Raw genomic sequence first — 23456 nt, forward strand, 5'->3', positions numbered from 1 at the left:
GGAAGCAAATGGGCCTAAAAGAGCTCGGAGAGAGAGAAAGTAGCAAACCCATGGGTAGTATGTGACGTAGAAAAGTGAGGATAGGCCACAGCAAGCCCAAAGTAATGCAAGTAAAGAAAGTAAGGGGTTGATGGAGAGTCCATAAGCCCCAAGGATGAAGGATAGAGTGATTAGGCCAAGGAAGCCCAAGGAGTTAGTAAAAGTCCATGGAGAACGCAGAATTAGAAAGGGCCAAGGATGTCCAAGGAAAGTAAATGGGCTAAGGATGCCCAAAAGGAAATAAATGAGACATAGAAGCCCGCAAGTAATATAGTAAAAAACCCAATGATCATACCGAGTCATTAAAAGAAGAAGAAGCAGCAAACCCAAAGAGGCCCAATAGGCTTGGGTTAAATAACACCACAACAGAAATAGCAGAGTGGTGTGGCAGGAAATGGTAACAAGATTGCAGGAAGGAGCAAAAGAGTGGTCTGAAGGAAGGAAAACTCACAATCAAGCAAAGCCCAGCCCCTAAAAGGAGCAAGCTAATAAAAAATGGGATATCAGAAAACAGCTCACGCCATAAGAAGTCAAGGATGAACAGCAGAATGTGTAGACAAGCCTCCAAACAACGGCGAACACATGAGTAGCAGGCAAGTTTTAGACGAACGTAGAAGTGAAAGCACGCGTAAGGCCCAGACACCACCAGCTTGTACTCAGTTAATACAAGAAGTAGTGGGTCATGGGTCAGAGGTAAGAGGGCATGGTCTAGTGATGGGGAGAGGGGAAAACCTATTCTGCGGTTTCTACTCAGGCTTTTTTGGGGAAAATGTCCTGCTAGGATGACATACCGCCCAAAAGAAGCAAGGATAAGTTGGAACCACTAGGTGCATGCCATAAGGGATGGAGAGAGAAAGCACCCACACCGTAGTAGGTAAGAATGCCACGGCAAGCAAAAAAATAAAATAGTCATCTTCATTTGGTGATGTGGAGTGGCACAGTCAGCACAGGCAAGTGGTCCTGGCTGGGCAACTGACTACTAGTGATGGTTGGCAAGGACACCCACACCAGAAAAAGGTGGATAAAGGCTAAAATAATAAAAGCCAGCCGCGGCAGACATTATATAAGGGACCCTTGCCGTGCACAGCAGGGGAGAGGAACGTAATAATAGTAACCTTTAGGAAAGAGTCAAAACAAAGAAGCAAACATTGAAAAGAAAATGAAAAGAAAAGAAAAGAAGAATTAGAAAGAACTAAAAAAGAATAGAAAGCATAGAATGGCAGGCATGCACCAAATATGTTGATCCTCTCTCTCCTTCTAAAACCCTGTTCTCTGCTAAAAGCAAAAGGATTCTTCTGGGCTTAGGCCATTTAGCCCCGTTCCCTCAAAGCAATTAATATCTTTTTTGAGAGAGATTATTTGCATTTAGGAAATGGTTCCCTTCTTGGTTCCGACCCTGTAACATAGTTTGGCACGGCAGACTAATATTCCTCTCTTTGATTCAACAAATTCATTACTACTCCTTCCCCACTTATTTCTATTGTTTTATGTACGGAGTGTCTTTTGTTAGCCCTTTTATTTATTCTGTCTAAATAGTGAACACATTTCCTTTTTTATTTTTATTATATCCATCTGCCATAACTTTCCCATAGCAGATCCGCCTACTATGGGCATGTGATCAAAACTTTGATAAACGAAGCATAGTTTGTACACAACCCGGACCAAGGTAGGTTGCAATTGGACCGGTCCTAACTCCTAATCCAGAACATTTGGGCCCAGTACAGTAGGAGGCAGCCCAGCCTAACATTATAAAAAAGGCCCACCACAACTTGTAAGATGTTGCTGTAGCATATTGTGTAATATTAAATTACTTTTTTCTCTCTAGCCCTCACACTTTCTTTCTCTCTTTGTCTCCCATTCTCCCTTTGATCTCACTTCCCTCTTCTCTCTCTCTCTCTCTCTCTCTCTCTCTCTCTCTCTCTCTCGGTTCTAGGTTTTTTCTAGAATGGGTCTGGCATGGGTGTGTTGGGTTGCAATCGGCGCATGGTTGGTTGAGATTGGCATGGGTGTCATTGGTTGAGATCTAATGGGTCTAGTGTGGGTTGTTGAGTCCTCACTCCTTCTTTCTCTCACCGAGTCTGTCTTTCTTTTCTTTCCCTTTGAGCCCAGGTCCTCTCATCTTATCTCTAACACTCTATCTCTAAATTGCCCCTTTGACACTAGTGTTGGGCCTCCAAGCCAATAGAACAAAGAAGCGAAGATCAGTCCAGTCTCCATCAATCTGTTGTGTTTCGGTCCGGTCTCCACCTATCCAGTGGTGGTTAAGTTGTCCGATTTGCGTGGGTTTTGGTTTTAGCTTGGTGGTGGTGGGTGGCTACAGCAGCAGTGGGTTTGATGAATGTAGGTGTGGGTATGGTTGGGTTTGTCACTAATGTGGTGGTGGTGGTGGTGGTAAGGGGTTGTTGTGGTGGTGGGTGATTGATGATGGTGAAGGTGGGGGCTGTTGTGGTGGTGAAGGGGTGGCTTTTTGTTATGGGTCATTTGTGGGTTTGTGTATGTGGAGGTGGAGGTTGCCATGTTGGTGGTGGGTGGGTGGGCCAGGTTTCACTGTTTGCTGTTGTGCTGTGAGTTAGGTTCATGGTGGTGGTGGGGATGAATCGATGAATGATGGTGGTGGTTGATTGGCTATTGTGGTTGTGGTTGTGGAGGTTTATGGGTTTAGGTATTGTGTGTGTGGTAGTGGGTAGTGTGTTGATGTGGTTGTTGGTTGCTTTAAGGTAGAATGTGAGTGGCAATGGTGTTGATCTTTTAAACACTGTGAAATGGAGAGGAAGAGTGGGTTAATAGTGGTGGTTGATGGCAACGGTGGTTGGGTTTTTTTAATTATCTTTTTATGAAAAGGAAGAGGGACAAAGAGAGAGTGAGGAAAGGAAGAAAGAGAAAAAGAGGCGATGAAATTAATATTTTAATGAATAGATGAGATAAATAAGAAATGAGATGTTAGATATATTATAAAATGATATGGTATAATAGATAAAGTAGCTTTTGAGATGGTAAAATGAGAAAATTTTTAGAAACCAGATGTGAATGCTCTTATAGCAAAACTTAATTTACGCTTTTATTTTTTGTAAACCATTTTTTTCCTTACACGAAACATATCAATCGAATATCCACCCCTCATTGTCTGCCACCTAACCACCACATCCCCAACTAATGTCCTCGGTCTTTGATCGCCAACCAACGGTCGCCACCACTGCCTATCCCCAATCACGATTTTTTTAATCTAATTTTTTATTATTATATATGTTCTTAGGAGATGAGAAAATTTGAGAAAGTAATAGAAAATATGTTTTTCATATTATTTTCAAGAATGCAACCAAACACTTGAAAATATTTTCCAAAGTATTTTTAAGAATGCAACCAAAAAATTAAACGTAATTTATTTCTCAAAAAATATTTTCCGTTGAACGAAACACAACAACCTCTCCCAAATTTTACCTATTCTACCGGGTTAATCTGCGATCTCCTTTCCTATATTTTCTTCTCTTTATTAAGCGTCCGTTTGGATACAGATTATAAATGAAAATTATTTCACTATTTAGCTTATTTTTTGTATTATTCATGGGCCTTACTGTACGTTTTGGTACTATTCATGAGCCCCACTGTACTATTTCAACTAACTTTTACCTTTATCTACAGTACTTTCAGTTTTAACAAAATAAGCGGTATCCAAACAAACCATAAAACTCCTCTTTTTGTAATTAAAGATTATTTTATAGGTAAAAGTTGAGGGAGATATAAGTCTTCTTCCTAAGGATCTTTGACAAATTCCATTTGATCAAAAGAGCCAGAGATCATGCACGTGGTTAGAAATTAATTTATTGTCCTTTCATTGGCTCATTCGGTACAAAGGCCCCTATCAAGGCATACATTCATTAGTGATTACCTTAGCAATAATCTTTTTTTTCTTTTTTTTGAGAGAGACCTTAACAATAATCTTTTGTTTCAAAAATCCCTTCAATCCGCCATCCTTATTTTTTTCACTCACATGTACAGTGAAGTGTGAACACCACACCGATTTAACTTGGGTCTCTTATCCTTGTCCATGATTTGGCTAGCATTCCAAGACTCTGCTAGGATTCTTTTTTTCTTTCTTTTTTTTTTTTGTTAATTGAGAACATTTTTTTACCACAAAACAACGGAAACCAGGAAAAGAGGTCCACAAGGAAACTCAAAAACTTTGCCCAAAACAAACAACACACAAAGCAGAGCATAAGCTTTAGCACAACCCACAACCTACAATATACGCTCATAGCTAAAATTCCTATAAGGCTCAAAAACTTTGCTACACCAAATTGTAGCAAATGCGTAAAAATGATTACACACAATAAAACCCCAAATTGTAGGCAAGAATGCTGCTGTTAGGAGTTAAAAATTAATAATAATAAAAAAGGGTTCTTCCATTATTCCTTCCTTAATTGACAGCACTTTTTATACTTTTGATCAGCTTCTCTTTGGTTTTGATGCTTCCACCATGAATTCTATTGTTTCTCTAAATCCAAAGATGATAAACAGTGGCCCACTAAGAGCATCAGTATCTAGCATGCTAAAACTCCAAATATACTAAAATATAGCGTCAAATTCCATAAATCTTGCATTACCCATACTTTCAATTCTAAACAGTTTTACAATTGAGCTACAGTACCATCCTACTTTTATGATGGTGTTGTAGTAAGATGATATTTAAAAAAATATATATATTTTATTGGGTTTTGAGTTTTTATTTGGATTTTTTTTTCATTCTCAAAAAAAAAAAATAACTAACTAACTAACTGGATATTGAGTTTTATTTAAGTATTGGGTTATATTATTTTAATGTGTTATATAATAAAATAAAAATTAGGATGTTAAGTATATTGTAAAATGATATGGTATAATAAATAAAATAGCTTTTGAGGTGGTAAGATAGAATATTTTTTAGAGATCAAATGATAATGTTCTTAACACAAAGAAACTTTGAAGTTACTGCCGAGTGGGCGATTTATTCCTCAGCTGACCCCCTCCTCCCATTTATACGGTATACTATGAATTAAACTAAGCTCCATTATGCCTTGCCAAATTCTTTTGCTAAATTTAAAGGGCACTCAAAGAATAAGTGGTTCCTAGTTTCAATCATCATTTTATAATAGGAGTATAGAGTATCCCTATAGTGAAACCCAATTGTATCAATCTTGCTTTAGTTGAGAGTCTGTCCTTCATTGCTAACCACCCTACGAAGTTGTGCTTTGGTATTGCAACAGAGAACCAAATCAGCTTCCACCTAGGGGCCTCACTCTTCTTGCTACGAAGATGATTCCTAGTGGCAGCAATGCTAAATTCCCCCGAAGGAGATGTTGTCCAAATTACTTTATCATTCTCTTTGTACATAACAGTATAACACCACTAAGGCATGGGAGAATGCATATGTGGTTGAATCTGGACCTCACACATGGAACGACTGTGAACAAAGGAAGAGGAGGCATTGGCTATGGGATCTTGTTCTTGGTTTGTGCTAAAGGCATGACTGTCTTGGGAAGGAAGTAAGATTTGCACTTGACATGGTACTTAAGCACTCACAAAAAGGGAGATAATGACTTTCTAAGGTCAGAAGCTATGAGGACACCCCTTATTGGTTGAATGCATGTTGGACCACCTCAAAAACACGTGTATCAATCACAGTACTCCTAATATCCCTCTCAATGTCCAGAACTTGTTTCCCAAGCAGTGGCAAAGTCACCTACCCACGAGTCCCAGTGCCACGTTAGCGCAATTCCTATCCTCTAGTTAACAGATAACATCATAGCTATGAAAATGTCCAAAATAGAGAAATGATGATTTGACACCTATTTTTGTACTCAATCATATTCCTCAAATTATAAGAGGAATATGTAGCTATAGTTTTAGGCAAGAACCCAAGTAGATACTTGTAGAAGAGAGTAGAAAGTTGGTAGGAAGAAAGAACAACCTTATTGTACAAGATTGGCCTCATTTCACACATAATACAATCTAAACAGAGCAAGAACATTTCATTCTTGCTCAAACTGTGGTTTTTCATCATTTTTTAGGGTTTTTCACGTACATCTTGCGTCCTTTTTCATGCTCTGCTATCATTTTCTTCTTCTTTTTCAAGTGTCATGTCAAAGCTGGCATCTTTTCAAGCTTTTACATGTTGATGTATTGTTAGATAACTTATTTTATTTCCTTATATAAGCTCAAATCTAACTTGCGCATACACTCTTTAAGGTCAATCAATTGCAATTTACGTTGAATCTTGACCAAATCTTCAAACCTAGACCTCCAATGCCATTCCTTATCTTTTAAGTATGAAATAGCAGTAGTCTAATTACTAGAGCTAATTAAGACTCCCAACTTTCAATTACATCTTGATCAATTTACGTGATTATTAATTAATCAATCAAAACCAACAACTAAATCATGGACATACATAAGTGACAAGCAATTTAAACAAGAGTGGTAAGGGAGAAGAGAATGCAAACACAAGATAACACTGGAGTGTTATCGAAGAGGAAAATAGAAAAACCCAGAGGAAAAACCTCTTCATGGCCCAATAAGCTAAAATGATCCACTAGTAAATTAGTTAGAGTACATGAAAAACAAAGACTCTCCAAGCATAAGCTACCCAAAGTAGTCAAACCCTCCAAGCTCTTGCTACCAACTGATTTCATGGAGTTTTGTCTTCACTAGTTTTTCGAATCCCTCAATTATGCTCAATTGCACCACAAAGATTGGTATAGACCCAAAGATTGGTATAGACCCAATGCTTCCCAATTGTTCCAAATCAACACTCTACACTAAGAATGTGTGTGGATTGTGTTTCGACTAAGTTCCTCTCAAGGGTATGGAAATTGGAGAGGAAAGAGATTAGAGAAAACTAAGAGAATTGTGTAGTGGATTAATGGATAACAATCACTAACTCTCAAATGGTATTTTTAGGGTTTTCGCTCAAAAACTCTTCTTACAATTTCATAGATAATGTGGGTATATATAGTATAGGTGAAGGAAAGGAAAAGTCACAAACAAAATGAGTTGTTAGAGTAACTAGCGACTCATTGGCAAGTTGACCTGCTAACAGTCTAGGAACCAGCCACCCTGGCATAAAATAATTTCGAATCTCCCATGTGCTGCTCACATGTCATCTGGCAACTTGATCCAATCACCAGCTAATCGCTTGCACATGTCATCTGGTGGATTGATCCAACCACCAGCTAATCTCTAGACGTGCTGTCTTGAGCAAAACTTTACTATCTTAAAGTTAAACCCCACCTAAATATAAGTATATGCTTAAAGAAATTACTAGTAATTTAACATGGAATAAAGCCAACGATCAAAAACAAGAAAAATAACAACTTAACAAAGTACACAGCAGAACCTTGCCTCAAAAGAACTAGTTGCATCATAGATAACTCTTGGCCCATAAGCTTGGAGCTACACCCCATCTGGATGCCAATTGTCCAACCATAGGAATATACTTTTTCCATCACCTACTTCATGCCATACAAGCTGCTTGGCTTTAGTTCTAAGCTTCAATAGATTAGTCCAATCCAAGAGCAATTATGAGGAATATTGACAAGAAAAGGGCATCATGATTATACCAAGGTTCGCCATGATTAAGGCGTCGAGATTGCCTTATGCACGGGTGCTAGGTCCATCTATTGCAATCCCCGCCGGATTGTATATCTCAATTTGGGATTTCTTAAAACATATGCATGGTTACGAAAAATGTTTTTTTATTTTCATGTTACTCAATTTCTTTATTTTTTCTACTCATGATGGGTTTGGCTACCCATAAACCCATGGCTGAGGGGCCAAAGACCAACACAGGCCAGACCACATCCCGTAATATATCCCACACCTTAGCAATTCACACATTGATCCAACCACTTTTTATTGTCTCACTTGGTGACAATCTTACATTACTGGCTTGGCTAAGATTTATGTGACAATGTTCATACAAGATGCAGGAACCTGTTCTCATATTGACTATAAAAAAAATAAACATATTACTTAAGGAGTAGATGAGTCATTTTAATCCAGATAGGATCAAAATCATCGCACAGTTGAGCACTCTTCTCAACCCGTTATTGAGTGCTCAACTGAAATGAAAGAAAAACCATTGACAAGGAAATGAGCAGCCATGTGCAGATTTGAAACTACAAAACCCAACCCATTATTGAGTGCACTCTCCCAACTGTGTTGTTACATGGCTGGGAATTCAATTAGCCATTCCATGATTAAATTTACAATTATGAAGGATGGAATTACCACTCCAATTGCCATGTAAAAGTAAAACAAACGAAAGCAGACAGAATATTTTATAAAGCAAGAATATTTCCCTGAATTGATATTCTTTTAATTCATCACACAAAGTCAAAAATACAACCATTACTCTAGTTTCAAGAAAGAAACATATTTTTTAATCAAATCCACAGCCTTCTCATATTTGAGGTCACGCAAATGGAAACAATGCTCCTCCCCTAAATTCTCAACAATCTCTGCCTTTCCTCCCCAACCACTCTTCTTCAATTCCTCATAGTAACGCTTACCCACAACAAAAAGATGGTCTTTTTCAGCCACAAACATCAATACCCTCTCACACCCTAGCCTAGCTAGATGCTCTTTACCCGGTCTCATTCTAGGATCATCCAATCCACCATTCTCCGGACACATACATAACCACATTTGATCATCTTCCGTACCACCAAAAAACGGGTGCACCATAATCACCCCGACCAATTTCACTTCAGGCAACCCATCTGTCCCAACCCGAACCGCCAAATTATGAGCTATGTTCCCTCCAGCACTATCTCCACCGATAAAAACACGACCAAAATCTACATGATCATTGAACCATGGTTCAGGTCCATCTCCATTAACATGTGATACCACATACTTAAGTGCAGCCCAAGAGTCCTCGTAACATGCAGGTATAGGTCTGTCTGGGAACAACCCGTACTCAACAGAGACAGCAATTATATTAGCTTCAGCAACAAGGGTTTGAACATAATTATGGTACCTGGGAGTGAAAGCTGATTGCATGCAGAAACCACCACCATGTACATACAAAAGGAGAGGGAGTTTCTGTGTCACATTGGCGGATCCGGGGACGAAGACGCGAGCTGATACAGCTGGTTCAGATGAGGTGACTATGTCTTTGGATCGGACTCTAGAATTCGGGTCATCTGACGGTGGGACTTTTTTATCAGTGGTGGGATTGGAGAGGACCACGCTGCCGTCTTTGTATACACGGAAAAAACGGAAGTCGTGGATGATCTCGGCATCTCTGGTGGCCATTGAAGAAAGTGGAGAGATTGAGAATCAATGAAGGTGTATTATTGACCGAGTAAAAGTTGCAGCGTTGTTTTAATATACGGATGCTGCAATGGGTGGTTATAAGTTATAATGTTCTATTTTGTAGGATAAGGTAATATTCCTAATTTTAACTAAAATTGTCTTCGCCACCTGAAGGTCTTCTTGCCTCCACATTGAAAGACCATTTGGTAAAGTCACTCTATATTTCATCCTACCTGATTGTCAAATGAGACAGCAAAAGCTGGACTTTTTTTTTTTCTTTTTTTGAGAGAATCAAACGTGGACTAATTGTGAGTGAATAAGGTAATGCTAGAACCACAAGTTAATTTACAGGGTACATGTCAGCTAAAAAAAAGAGCTGGACTAAATGATCAGATTTTAAGTTTAAAAATTCATTATAATTTGTAATATTACACCAAAACTTAATAGATCCAATTTCCGGTGACTGTTCATCTCCTCTCAAAATTCACCGTCGGCAAACTAAGAGAACATCCATTAATTATTTACAAATGATGGCCAATACCCAAAACGATGAATAAACATATGAAAACGTTTTTGTAAAATACTTCGTTGTTGTGAGTTTGGGGAAAGTGCTATTAAAGGGTTTAGGAAGTAGAAGCGAACATCAAACTGAGCACAGGCGTAGGCTAAAGCACTGAACACAGTGGCCGGAGAGACTAGAGCAAGCTCGCGAGAGTTCACGGGTTTCGACCCTGGGAGGTTGTGTAATTTTCCTGATAAATTTTCCTTAAGGTCGATCTAAGCTTTTGTTTGGCATTTTTATTTTTTATTTATATATTTACGGGATAATTACATTTAACTCACATGTGGTTTGTCTTTAATTCAATTTGTCTACTTGTGGTTTCATTTTTGACATTTTACCCACTTGAAGTTACTTCCGTTTATGCTCCGTAACCCATCTCTATTAAAATTAAGGGTAAATAGTCATATTTGTCTTGAACATGAAGCATATACCCAAAAAATAAAAACCCAAATCAACCTACAAGATCACTGACTTAATGAAACATCTTCGAAAAGTGTCAAAAATGAGCATAAACGGAAGTAACCTCAGGTGGGTGAAGTGTCAAAAATGAAACCACGGGTAGGCAAATTGAATTAGAGGCAAACCACAAGTGGGTAAAGTGTAATTATCCCTTTATTTATTTTTGACTTCTAAGATGCAAGATGGCCAACAGTGATATTAGGAAGAAGATGAGTAGTCACCAGAAATTGGGTCTTTTAAGTTTTTTGTATAATTAAAAATTAAAATGAATTTTTAAACTTAAAATAACTTCATCAATTTGTAAAAAATTTATAAATTAGTTTGTGACTCTAACAATACTCATTTAGAAATGGACTTCCATTAATTGAACCTTGTTTTTAGATGGTTTTCTTAATTTCATTTATATATCTTTTTAAGTGAGTAATATAATATATAATAAAAATTGTTTTTTACACCAAAAAGTGATTGGTGTTTTAGTATAATAATAAATAGTACAATCATACAATTATCAGAAATAAACAACATAGGTTGAAACTCTATTAAAAAAAAATAGTTCCCTACACACTATTGTTGGACCAAGTGGAAGTCTCCTACTTTTTCTTTTTCTTTTCTTTTTCTCTTTTTCTTTTTATAAAATCTACACTATAAGTACAATAAAATAATTAACATATATAGTTATTGGTACAATTTAAAATTAAAAAACAATAAACAAATAAAACTACTCAAATTGAACTTCTACTACCAAGAATTTTTAAAAATTTAGAAAGAAGTTTTATAATTTAATATATATATTATTTTAAAATATATACAAAAAATTTGGATCGTATATGTTATGTTTACGCAATGTGATCGATGTAAATATTAAAAGTTGTATAACATAATTTTATCACGTGACAAATTATAAGTACATTAATTAACTTATAAACTTTTTTTTTATACAAGATAGAATTTTTACTCTAACCCAATCTAAGTATATATGTGTATGAAGCTCCCTCTTAGAGACCAACTCTGACCCTTGCCTTCCACACTCCACAAACATTTATACCTATAGAATGACCACCACACTAAGGAAGAACGGTGGTAATTAACTTATAAACTTAATTAGTATATTTTAAGTAGAATTCTATTGCAAAATATTTAAAGAAATTAAAATACTACTCCCATTAAAACTCAATTATCAAAAAAAAATTAAAAAAAATTAATGCTAGTTTCGTTATTTATTTAAATTTTTTATAATATAATATACATAATATTTGCATCATGGGAATCCGTTTGAATGGGAATGCCTCATCCAAATCTAGAATTTGTATCTTAGGTACCTCTCATTAACTTTGCCTATTCTATTGGATTTAGGTAATTTGTAATCTCCTTCCGTGTCATTTTCTTTTCTCTTATAAAACTCCTCTCTTTTGCGATTAAAGATTATTTTATAAGCAAAAGTTGAGGGAGACACAGGTCTTCTTCTTAATAAAGGATCTTTTGACAAATGTAACTTGATTTAAAGAACCAAGTATCACGTGGTCAAAAATTAATTTATCATGGTTCATTGGTTCATTCGGTACATAGGGCGCCTATCAAGGCATACATTCGTCAATGATTATCTTAACACACATCTTTTGTTTAAAAAATCCCTCCGATCCACTATCCTAATGTTAGTCACTCATAGGTACCCTGCAACAATTTAACCAAGCTCTCTTGTCCTTGACTCCTTGTCCATGACTAGGTTAGCATTCCAAGTCTCTGCTAGGGTTCTTAGTTCTTACCAGTGCCAAGATCTTCCAATCTCTCTCCACACCCACGGTCTCAAGTGCGCAAGAAAAGGCATCATGATTATACCAAGGTTCGTTATGATTAAGGTGTCGATGTTGCCTTATGGGCACTGAGTCCATCTATTGCAATCCCCTCCGCATTATACATCTCAAGTTGGGATTTCTTATACACATGGTTATGAAAAAAAAAAAAAGAAGAATAATCATGTCACTCAATTTATTTATTTTTTCTTCAGTCAGTTTACATTTAATTTTAGAATAATATTAGTGGTGAAACATAAATTTTAATCAAATGCTAGCTATTTCAATTAATTCCTCACGTAAAAGTTGTACTATATATATATAAAAATAAAAATAAAAATTGTTGCCCTCCCTTGATGGATGGGGTTACCCATCAAAGTAGACAAATTATTTTATAACTTGAAAGAATATTTCCTTGAATTTATATTCTTTTTAGGGAAAAGTTAACTAGCTAATGCCCTAAGGTCATTGATTTAGTAACTATTTTTTAAAAAAAAAAATTATAGAAAAAGAAAAAATAACTAACTTTTTTTACAATTTTTTACATTCCCCATAAAAGTAAAATTAAAAATTTTCTAAAATTGTTCATTAATAATGATGGTGCACAAAAATTGTCAGTGAGTTGTAGGCCCCAAATCGCACTAATAGACACCTGCAGAACAAGGACAAAAGGATCAAATAGAAGGCATCAGCGTAGTACCGACCAAAAACCTTTCAAAAATCAAGTTAGTGAATGAAAAATCTCTAAGAACTCTATAATGAGAGATCTAGGGATTTTCTGCATAATTTTAAAAAGAGGGGGTTTGGTGCTTATATAGTGGTGAGTAGCAAATTAAGGTCCCTTCAGAGTAGGGATTTTTCCTTGTAGGAAAGATCTGATATTTAGGGTTTTCGAGATTTTAGGGTGTTTTTCCATATGGGTGAGTAAGGGGGTTTTGTACGTGATACGCAAGATGTTTCCATGAATGAGTATTTGTGAGGATCAAGCTAGGCCACATAGGACCCATCGGCTTTCCACCCCGTCAGTCTATGGTCTTCCGTCGCTTGAGATCCTCTCATCAGTTCATGGGAAAGGTGTGTCTGTTGGGTTTCATGGTGGCATTGTCGCATTCATTGTCACCGTTTTGGGACCTCCATTCGTTTCTGTGTAGCTGATGGACCTATAGGTATTGTCTGCTTTCTTGGCGTGTTAATTTTTTGTCAAAAATTCCCCCTATCAGCTGCCCCCTACTCCATGGTTTCATCGACTTTAGCTGACAAGCCATGGAGTAATAAGGGTATTTATGATTATTAATTAGATGCTTTTTTTTAAAGGAGTGTCATTAAATGGAATAGGCATCCCTAGGTTTAAATGCTAGGCAACATCTGGCACCTGTTGGTTGGCCTCGTTTCTAATTAAAAGTATCGCTTCATATACGGTGCCGCTTCGCTCTATAAATAGTTCCTCCTCCTCTTATTATTTTCTTTACTTTACTTTTATCTTTTGGGAGCTTTTGAGATTAGAGTTATTGCACTGCGCCGCCACCCACAAGCAACCCATCGTTATGACACCTCGTCATTTTTGAGGAATCTGTTGCTTCGAGCCACCATCCACTTTTCTTGTAAGCTTCTTTCCTTTATCATCTTTTTATTTTTATTAGCCAGTCATCATTTGTTTAGAGACCCGTCGAATAGGCTCTTAGAATACCTCTGTCACTTGTAGGTGAATAAATGTCAGGTGATAGAGAAGCAATGAGTGAACAGCCGTCGTTAGTCCATGAGGGTGCAGGCTATGACGAGGTCTATTCGCCAGGGCGCAAGCCCAAAGAGGATGTAACCTAGTCCCCTGAAAGGGAACTGTGTGCTTACTCCCTTGTTGAGGGGGAAGAAGAAAAGGATGAGGAAGATAAGGAAGGAGAGGAAGAGGAAGAGGGTGACGAGGGGGGTTGACAAGGAAGAGGAAGACGAAAAGGAGGAAGTTGATGAGGAGGGTCGGGCTGAGGGTGAAGAGGCAGTAGGCCAAGTAGACGATAGTGCCCGGCCCTTCATCCTTCCTTTGATATGGACGGTTAACAATTTTTACCCGACCATGTACGATAAGGTCTTCAACACCTTCTGTGATCATTACCAAATCCCCGAGAACATTCCCCTTCGTCTGCCAAGGAAGTTCAAGAGGTGTTACTCTGGGAGGACAGCAGACGTTGGCATATATGATGCCGTGTTCACTGCAGGGCTGAGACTTCCGCTGACGGAGCTGCATCGTTAGCTTGTCAATTACCTAGGTCTGTCCGTCCACTAGATTGCTCCCAATGCATGGAGAATATTTATTAGCGCTGAGGTGATATAGGGCCAATTAAGTGGTGGTAATTTTCGTCTCATCCTCGACGAGTTCTTCTATTGCTACAAGCCCCAACAGATATCCTCGTCGAATAACATCTACTATTCGTTAGCAAGGAAAACACCGTTTAGGTTGTAGTTAGGCATAATAGGAACTAGAAGAATAGATATTTCTTTTTTCAAGGGATAGATTGGATATGTAGATCTAAGGACTGGGATATTATGCCCAATGGTTTTGACAACACCTAGGGCATTGTAAGGGAGTTAGCTGGGTCGTCAGTGTCCATTTTACTTTTGTTTCGTCGATTTTAGTTATGCATCTAACATGTTTCTTTCTTGTTTTTAACTTAAACTCGTTTGCAGATCAATGATAAGCAGGAGAGTTTCCTCAGACGAGTTTGGATTATACCCTTTGAGTAGAGGAAATGGAAGGATTTGGTCACCCTCAATACTCTCCATGCTTTCTATGGTGGCCCAAAACAACACTCGTAGCCCGACAATTACACGCTTTCTCCCACCATCGTAAGATTTCATGTTAGTATACTCCTTTTAGTTTATTTGTTCTTTCTCTAACTCTATCCATTGTCCTTTTGCAGAAATGGACACAGGTAGGCAGCGAGCAATGGTGAAGAAGTCTACTGCCATGCACAAGCAGCAAGGAGGAACATTAGCATCAGCCTCCAAGGTGGGCCCTAAAGTTGCCCCCAAGAGGAAGAAAAATGCCAAGAACGACCGTTTATCCAAGAAGGGAACGGGCCTATCTGTTGGGGATCAGCAGCAAAAGTCCCCTCTGCCCCCTCCTCCCCCTCGTCATGGAGCTGGAAAGGGCTTGATGACGAGGAAGGGTCCCGTCGTTCCTAGCTCTGTCCAGAGGTTGGTCACCCACAAGGATTACGCCATCGAGATGGTCAATTCGATTATCAAGGAAACAAACCTAGACCCCTATGGCGAGCACTCCTCTGAGGACCTGAGGGCTTCTGGTCTTTACGACCTGTTAAGGGTATTCTTCCATCAACTTTAGTGTTTGGTTTAACCGTCATTTATGTATACTTGCTCTAATTGCTATTTTTTCTTTTAGGCGATGGTGTGGATAAGTGTCCTCCTGGACAGATGTGTAGCCAACAAGGGGGTGATCTGTCGATTCTAGAAGCGTCAAGAGATAGAGAACAAAGAGAGGGACCAATACAAGGAGGTTGTTTGCACTCTAAACACCAACCTGACAGCAAAGCTTTCCCAGTTGGAGAAGGAAACTCACCGTCGGGAGGAGTTGGAGAAGACAACCACCAACCTATTGACGAAACTAGCTGCTTTCCACGATCAACTGGACAAGGCTAAAGCTGACGCTGTGGCAGCGTTTAGGACCTTACAACCATTCTTCAACGAGTGCAACATCTAATATGACGACAGGTTTGACGATTGTTTGAAACAAGTTGCAGTCGTCTACCCGGATCTGGACTTGTCTCAAATCTCCATAGACAACACCGTCCCATTAACACCTAGCGGTCCTAACGCTATTAGTGACGAAGCTGATGACTCTATCTGTACGGTCAAGGATGAGATGAGGGAACTCGAGCCTGGGACCGTTGATCAACATGTCCCTAAGGAACAAATAACTCCTAACATTCCCGTGTCTCCCATGGATCCGTCTGCCCTTGAAGGCATGTCTACCAAGGACCAGTCCCCTTCCAAAGCTCCTTAGTTTTTAATTTTTTTTACTTGTAATTTTTAATGTTTTTTTTTAAATTTCATTTTGAGACAATGGTAGGCCCTATTTTGGGCATTTATGTATAAACATTTAAGCATGTTGGGTATATTTATCTTATTTTAATATTGTCATCATTTATCTACGTTTTGTATGTTATTACTCTTGACGTGCCCTCAGCTCATTGTAAAGACTTTCATGTTTATTACCTATTTGTATGCATATTTATTACCTATTTGTAAATTTTGGTGGCCACCCATCGGTGTTCCGGGTTATCCGTCCTTCTGTTGGGTACAACTTGGTAAAGATTTAACCAAGCACCCTAATGGTATCCTTGGTTGTCCATTCATCATTGTAATAGATAGGAATTTTTGGCCAGGTACCTGTCAATGTCTTTGGTCGTCTGTTCACCCCGTAGATAGCATTTAGTAAACTTTTGTGACCAGGTACCCATCGGTTTCCTTAGTTGTTTGTCCACCCTGTGGGTAGGATTTAGTAAAATTTCGTGACTAGGTCCTCGTTGGTATCCTTAGTCGTTTGTCCACCCCATGGGTTGGATTTAGTAAAATTTCCTAACTAGGTACCTGTCAATATCCTTGGTCATCTGTCCACCCCGTAGATAGGACTTAGTAAAATTCACTGACGGGTACAAAAAAATGTTTTTTGATAATCCTTACAAGTCTTATTAATAATAATAGAAAAGATTAAAATGACTAATACTCTTATTGTTTCAACGTCTTTTAATATCTAACTTTAACATAAATAACAAAAGAAAGCGATAAAATAGGTTGCACTCATCCACTACTGGTAGCATATCCTCAAGTGCTCAATGTTCCATGGGTGATGGAGTTTTTGCCAGTCGAGGGTCTCAAGGTAGTAGGCCCCTTTCTATGGTAGTCAACAATCTTGTAAGGTCCTTTCCAATTGGGGCCCAATTTACCTTGTTCAGGATCTCTAGTAGTCGCTATCACTTTCCTTAAGACCAGGTCCCCAACGTGAAAATGATGAGGCCTAACCTTGGTTTTGTAATGTTTTGCCATCAGTACCTGATAACGAGCTACCAACTATTCTGCCATCACTCTAACTTAGTCCAAAAGGTCCAGTTGTCGGTGCATCTCCTCATCGTTCCTTTCTTCGTAATGGTGGGTTACCTGGTAGCTGGTCAATTTGACTTCCACTAGGATGATGGCTTCACTTCCGAATGCGAGGCGGAAAGTTGTCTCCCCTATAAGTGTGCGTGTCGTCGTCCGATACACCCATAGGACTTCAGTAGTTCTTTTGGCCATATACCCTTTACCACCTCGAGCCGAGTCTTGATCATCTTGAGCAAGGATCGATTAGTAACCTCAAGTTGTCTGTTGGCCTGAGCATGGGTGGGAGAGGAGTAATGGTTCTTCATCCCCAATTGTTGGAAAAACCTCTAAATACGTCATTTTTGAATTGATTTTCATTTTTCAAGGTCAGAGATGATGACCCTGGGGATCTCGAAATGGCAAATAATATTTTTCCAGACGAAGTTTAGGACATTCTTCTCCGTGATAGTGGCCAATGGTTCTACCTCGACCCATTTGGTGAAGTAGTCGATTCCTACAATAAGGAACTTGAGCTGTCGCATCGCTATGGGGAAGGGTCCTACTATGTCCAACCCACACTAGGCGAATGGCTAAGGGGTGCTCATTGGTGTAAGCTCCTTCGTCGGCTGTCGTATGATGTTGCTAAAGCGTTGGCACTTGTCATAGGCTTTTATGTAGGAAAGGGTGTCCTTTTGCATGGTGGGCCAATAGTATCCTACTCGTATCAGCTTGTGGACCAATGAGCGTGCCCCTAAATGGTTCCCACATACTCCTTCCTGGACCTCTTTCATGACATAGTCTACTTCCTCAGGGGCTAGGTGTAACACCCCGACCCAACTGTACAGTTAACATGTGTTCAAGTGGTTAATTACTATTTGAGTCACTTACTTTCTAAAATTAATAGAAGAGTATTTAATAAACATATTATTTTATAATGCCATTGAATAAGAATTGTAAAAGTTATAAATAATTGAATAGCTAATTGTGTTATATATATATACTAAGTATGTACAAGACTATATTAAGTGATTAAGTTATTAGATATATAGTTGTTGGTGTTTAATTAGTGTTTACGGTAAGGGTTTATATGCAAAGTTATTTTATAGTTTGGGCATCCATAGAATATAAGCTTATAAGGGGGGTGGAAAGTAAATTTTAAAAAGTGCAAAGGTGAGTCATCAGCTCACTCTTCCCTTAGCAAACACATGCCCCACCTAAGTCAATTTCTCTTGTCTTCTTTGTTGATGCACTGAAGTTAGTCTTCCGTTTCTCTATTCTTCTTTCTTCATTCTTTGCTCTTGAATTGGCAGCACCTCTCTCCCTCTCTCACTGAAACTATATATCTCTCTCTAAAGAAGAAATTAAAAGATTAGCCCTAAGGTTTCAGCTTCAAAGTTTGTGGGTAAGTAAATAAAACCTCATCTTATTTCGGGTATTTGATGATGTGATTGTTTTCTTTAGTTTCCTCTATGTTCTCTAATCTGATTGTTAGAAGCTGAAATTGTGGTTTTGTGTTAGTAATTGAAAGATTGAAAACATTATGGTCAAATTGATGTTTAGCTTTGCAGTATTGTGTATTTTAGGATCTAATGAAAGTTGTGTACCTTAAAGCATTAAGAGATGTATTACGTGGAAGTGTGGATATTGAATGACTGGTGGATTATGTTATTCTTTGAATACAAGTGAAAAGTTATATCAAGAAGTAAAGAAACAAGAATGAAAAGAAAGAGGGAATCTTTTGTAAAACATTTAGTTGGTTCTTGTTAATATTAGGTTTAAGCTTGATATTAGCATGCCAGTCATGATCACAAATCTAGGTATCGAGTTTAATGCGTGACACTAGGCACCTCAGATATGGATGAGAGAAACCCCTCTTGTAAAGGACATATTCAATTAGTTTGAAACGTGACAACTAGATCCTCAACCTTCAAGCAGCATTGCGGTATTCTAGGAGCGTCCCATTCTTAAGAGAGGATATGATTGGCATTGACCAGTCAATTCCCATGGAGATCACGTACACCTCTACTTCGTTAATGGCAGGAGAATATTGGACAAAGGATAGTACTTGACTAGAGGCAACCGCACACTCTATAGATGCAGCTTTGGCCAAATAGTTTGCCTGCTCATTCTCTTCTCTTAAGATTTTTACAAACTTAGCCAAGAGCCCCTCGCCTACCTTTTCTTTGACCATGGTCAGATATTCCCTCATCCGTTCTCCTTTAGCCTTGTAGTCACCGTTGATGTGCCCAACAACAACTTGTGAGTCACAGTGCATGACAACTAACATGGCCCCTGCTGCTTAAGCCATGTCGAGGCCCGAAAGGACCGCTTTGTACTCTGTCTCATTGTTGGTTGTTGGGAATTAGAGGTGGACTGTGCACTCTATTGCATCTCCTTCTAGCGACCATAGTAGACCCCAGCTTCTACGGCCCATTGGTTGGACGAACCATCTGTCCATATAATCCACGCCTCTAGTTTTTCCTCTTTGTCCTCTTTCACTGTGAACTTGGAAATAAAATCAGCTAAGGCCTATGCCTTGATTGTGATTTTAGGTCGATATTGGACGTCGAACTCACCGAGTTCTATCACCCATAAGACAAGTCGCCTTGCTGCCTCCAAGTTGTTCATTGCGTTCCGCAACATTTTGTCAGTCTGGAACACTATGGTGTGCACTTGGAAGTATGGCCAGAGCTTTCACACAGCTATGATCAACATGAAGGCCAGTTTCTCCATTGGGGGATATCTCCCTTCAACTCTACAGAGCGCTTGACTGATGTAATAGACGGGTAACTATATACGGTCTTCTTCCCGAATAAAAGCGTAGCTGACGGTAGTTGGTGACACAGCCAAGTAGAGGAAGAGTTCTTCACTAGGTTTGGAGAGACTGAGCAATGGTAGGGATGCAAAGTACGCCTTCAATTCTTCAAAAGCCTTCTGGCATTCGTCAGTTCATTCAAAAGCCTTCTTTAGTGTCTTGAAGAAGGGCAGACACTTATCTGTTGCCCGGGAGACGAACCTATTGAGGGTCGCTACCCTACTATTCAGGCTCTACACCTCCTTGTTGTTTTTTGGAGGCTTCATCTCCAATATGGCCAGAACCTTGTCGAGATTGGCTTCCACACCGTGCTGTAACACCATGAAGCCTAGGAATTTTCTTGACGCTACACCGAACACACATTTGCTAGGGTTAAGCTTCATGTTGTAGAGACGATGGATTTCAAATGTTTCTTGAAGGTCGTCTAGGTGGTAATCTCTCTTACGCTCTTTACGAGCATGTTTTCCATGTATACTTTGACATTTCACCTAATCTACTGAGTGAACATTTTGTTTACAAGCATTTGGTATGTTGTCCCTATGTTCTTCAATCCGAATGGCATAACTTTACAACAGGAGAGAACCTGGCTTATGAAAAATGAGGTCTTCTCCTAGTCTACTTCATCCAATCTGATCTGGTTGTATCCAGAGAAGGCTTCCATGAAACTTAACAACTAGTGACGGAAGTAGACTCCACGAGAAGGTCAATGCGTGGGAATGGGTAGCTATCTTTGGAGTATGCTTTGTTTAGGTCAGTGAAATCTACACATATTCTCCACTTGCCATTTGCTTTTTTTACCATGACCATGTTGGCCAACCATTTAGTATAGTAAACCTCCTTGATGAAATTCGACTCTAGCAATTTGCGGACTTCCTTAGCTATGTCTTTGTCTCTTTCTTAGGCGAAGACTTTCTTTTTCAGTCAGACGGGAAGGAAGGACGGGCATACGTTGAGTTTGTGGACCATGACGTCCAAGTTGATTCTTGGCATGTTATTATGGCTCTAGTCAAAGACGTCCCAATTTTTCTTTAAGAAGAGGGCAAGTTCTTTGCAAACTGAGGGGTCAGCCTGTGTGCCGATACGTGTGGTTTAGCCCGGGACATTATCATCTAAGGAGATCTCTTCCAAGTCTTCCATTGGTTATCAAAGCACCCGTCGAGTATTAAAGTCTACAATTGATAGGTTAATAACTAGGGCGTCATCATGAGGGTGGTCTAATCATCTAGCGTCTTGGCAATGCTGTCAACCCTGGTTGCTTTAGGCAGCCGTTCGGAAATTTGGACGCTCTGCACCATTGGTAAGTACGTCTTTTTTGCCTTCTTAGAGGATCTGGCCATTGTGTTCCCCCCTACGATCACCTGTATTTCTCCTAGCAGGGCTCTAGGTCATTCTTTAGCTCGTCGGTTAGGTTCGGGGTCCCTTGGCAGGTTTTCTCTGCCCCTAATGAACCACTGTAACTTTCCCTGCTTAACAAAAGCTTTGATCTGCTGCTTAAGGTCGTAGCACTCAGAAGTGTCATACCCGTGGTCTTGGTGGAAGCGGCAATACTTGTTCTTGGGCCTTTTGTTTGGATCGCCCTTCAGCTTATCTGGCCAAGTCAACGCTACATCGTCCCTTATCTAAATGAGGACTTGATCCAACGGGGTATTCAAAGGTGTAAAGTTCATCGTTCTCCCTAGTTGGGGCCTTAGTCTCTTGTCGTCCCTTCAGTCGCTCGTTCAGGCCGACTTCCTTCCTTTGTCCAGACGAGGGTCGTCCTTCCTTTCTCTCTTCTTTGGTCTGTCCCCTCGTGTGATCATTGTGTCTTTAGCATTCCTGTAGTTCGTGGCCTTGTACAGTTTCTCGCCTATCGTCTTTAGGTCATTTTTGTAGATAGAGAAAAGGAACTCTCTAGGCTAAAACCTATTGGTGAACACAGTGACAAGGACTTTGTCATTAACTTCTTTAATTAAAAGGGCTCTTTGTTGAAATGGGTCATGTACGACCTTATGCTCTCATTTTCCCGCTGCTTGATGTTCAATATAGTTTCTAAAGATCTTCTATATCTCTACCCCCCAATAAAGTGGGTGACAAAATGTCCACTCAATTCTTTAAAGCTGGAGGAAGTGTTTGGGGTAAGCTTATTGAACCATACCCTCGCATGTCTGTTGAGTGTAGTAGGGAAGGCCCTACACATAATTTCATTTGGAACTCCTTACAGGTGCATGAGGGTTTTGAACGACTCTAGATGGTCGAGCGAGTCCCATGTTTCATCATACGTTTCCACCTGTGGCATCTGAAACTTCGCAAGGAAGGGGAAGGATGTCACCTGGGCAGTGAATAGGGAGTCCGTCCGTTAAACCAACTTGTACAAGTTAGTGGATACCCGTCCCCTCATGGCATTCATAATCACATTTATCTTCTCCCTCATCATCTACATGTCTTGGGCCATACACATTGTACTGATTCCCATCTCGGAGGGGTGACTAGTGTCCTCTGGCCCATCCCATCTACTGGGTACGTTGCTTTCTTCCTGGTCTTCCCTCTCTTATCGGTCTCCCGTTGGTAGGTGGCTCCCATTCTGCTCTTTGTTATCCCGCTTGTCGTGTTGGTCCTTTAGATGCCGCTCGTTCCTTTGTTTCAGCTGTTACTCCAACTCCTAGTTTCGCTAGGTGAGTCACTCTACTGCTATAAGTAGAGTTTGCACCTATCTTTCTAAGGCGCTAAAGGGATTCCCTATTTCCTAGTTGATGGTAGCCATTGAACGTGTTTAGACCATGCAACTCTTTGTCTTAGAGATGGTGATATGGCTAATCACTCGTTCCCCACAGATGGTGTCAACTGATGATGCACGAAAATCGTCAGTGAGCTGTGGGCCCCAAATCGCGCTAATAAACACCTATAGAACAAGAACACAAGGATCAAACATAAAGCACTGGCGTGGTACCAGCTAAAGACCCCCCAAATATCAAGTTAGTGAATGAGAAATCTCTAAGAACTCTATAGTGAGAGAGGTAAGGATTTTCTGCATACCTAAGAAAAGAGAAGGTCTAGTACTTACATAGTGGTAAGTAGCGAATCGAGGTCCCTTCAGAGTAGGGATTTTTCCTTGTAAGGAAGATCTGATATTTAAGGTTTTTGAGATTTTAGGGTGTTTTTCCACATGAGGGAGATATTGGTGAGTAGGGGGTTTTGTACGTGATACGCAAGATGTTTCCATGTATGGGTATTTGTGAGGATCATGCTAGGCCACATAGGACCTGTCTACTTTCCACCCCGTTAGTCCATGGTCTTCCGTCGCCTGAGGTCCTCCCATCGGCTCATGGGAGAGGTTTGTTCGTTGGGCTTCATGGTGGCATCGTCACACTCATTGTCGTTGTTCTAGGACCTCTGTCCGTTTCTGTGTAGCTGACAGACCCATAGGCATCGT

At 39.5% G+C, this 23456-nt stretch overlaps 1 protein-coding gene across 1 annotated transcript; it reads right to left on the reverse strand.

Moving 5' to 3' along the window:
* Positions 1-8349: 8349 nt before the first annotated feature.
* LOC142606973 (2-hydroxyisoflavanone dehydratase-like) lies at positions 8350-9440 on the reverse strand. The gene has a single exon (XM_075778360.1). It carries the CDS (start codon positions 9328-9330, stop codon positions 8422-8424), a length of 909 nt encoding a protein of 302 aa, XP_075634475.1. The 5' UTR covers positions 9331-9440; the 3' UTR covers positions 8350-8421.
* Positions 9441-23456: the final 14016 nt, after the last annotated feature.

Source organism: Castanea sativa, chromosome 8, assembly GCF_040712315.1.
Source record: "Castanea sativa cultivar Marrone di Chiusa Pesio chromosome 8, ASM4071231v1".
Lineage (NCBI taxonomy): Eukaryota > Viridiplantae > Streptophyta > Magnoliopsida > Fagales > Fagaceae > Castanea > Castanea sativa.

What these genes read in the sequence shown, in the direction of transcription:
- LOC142606973 (XM_075778360.1), bottom strand. Translation starts at nt 9,330, where the DNA reads ATGGCCACCAGAGATGCCGAGATCATCCACGACTTCCGTTTTTTCCGT.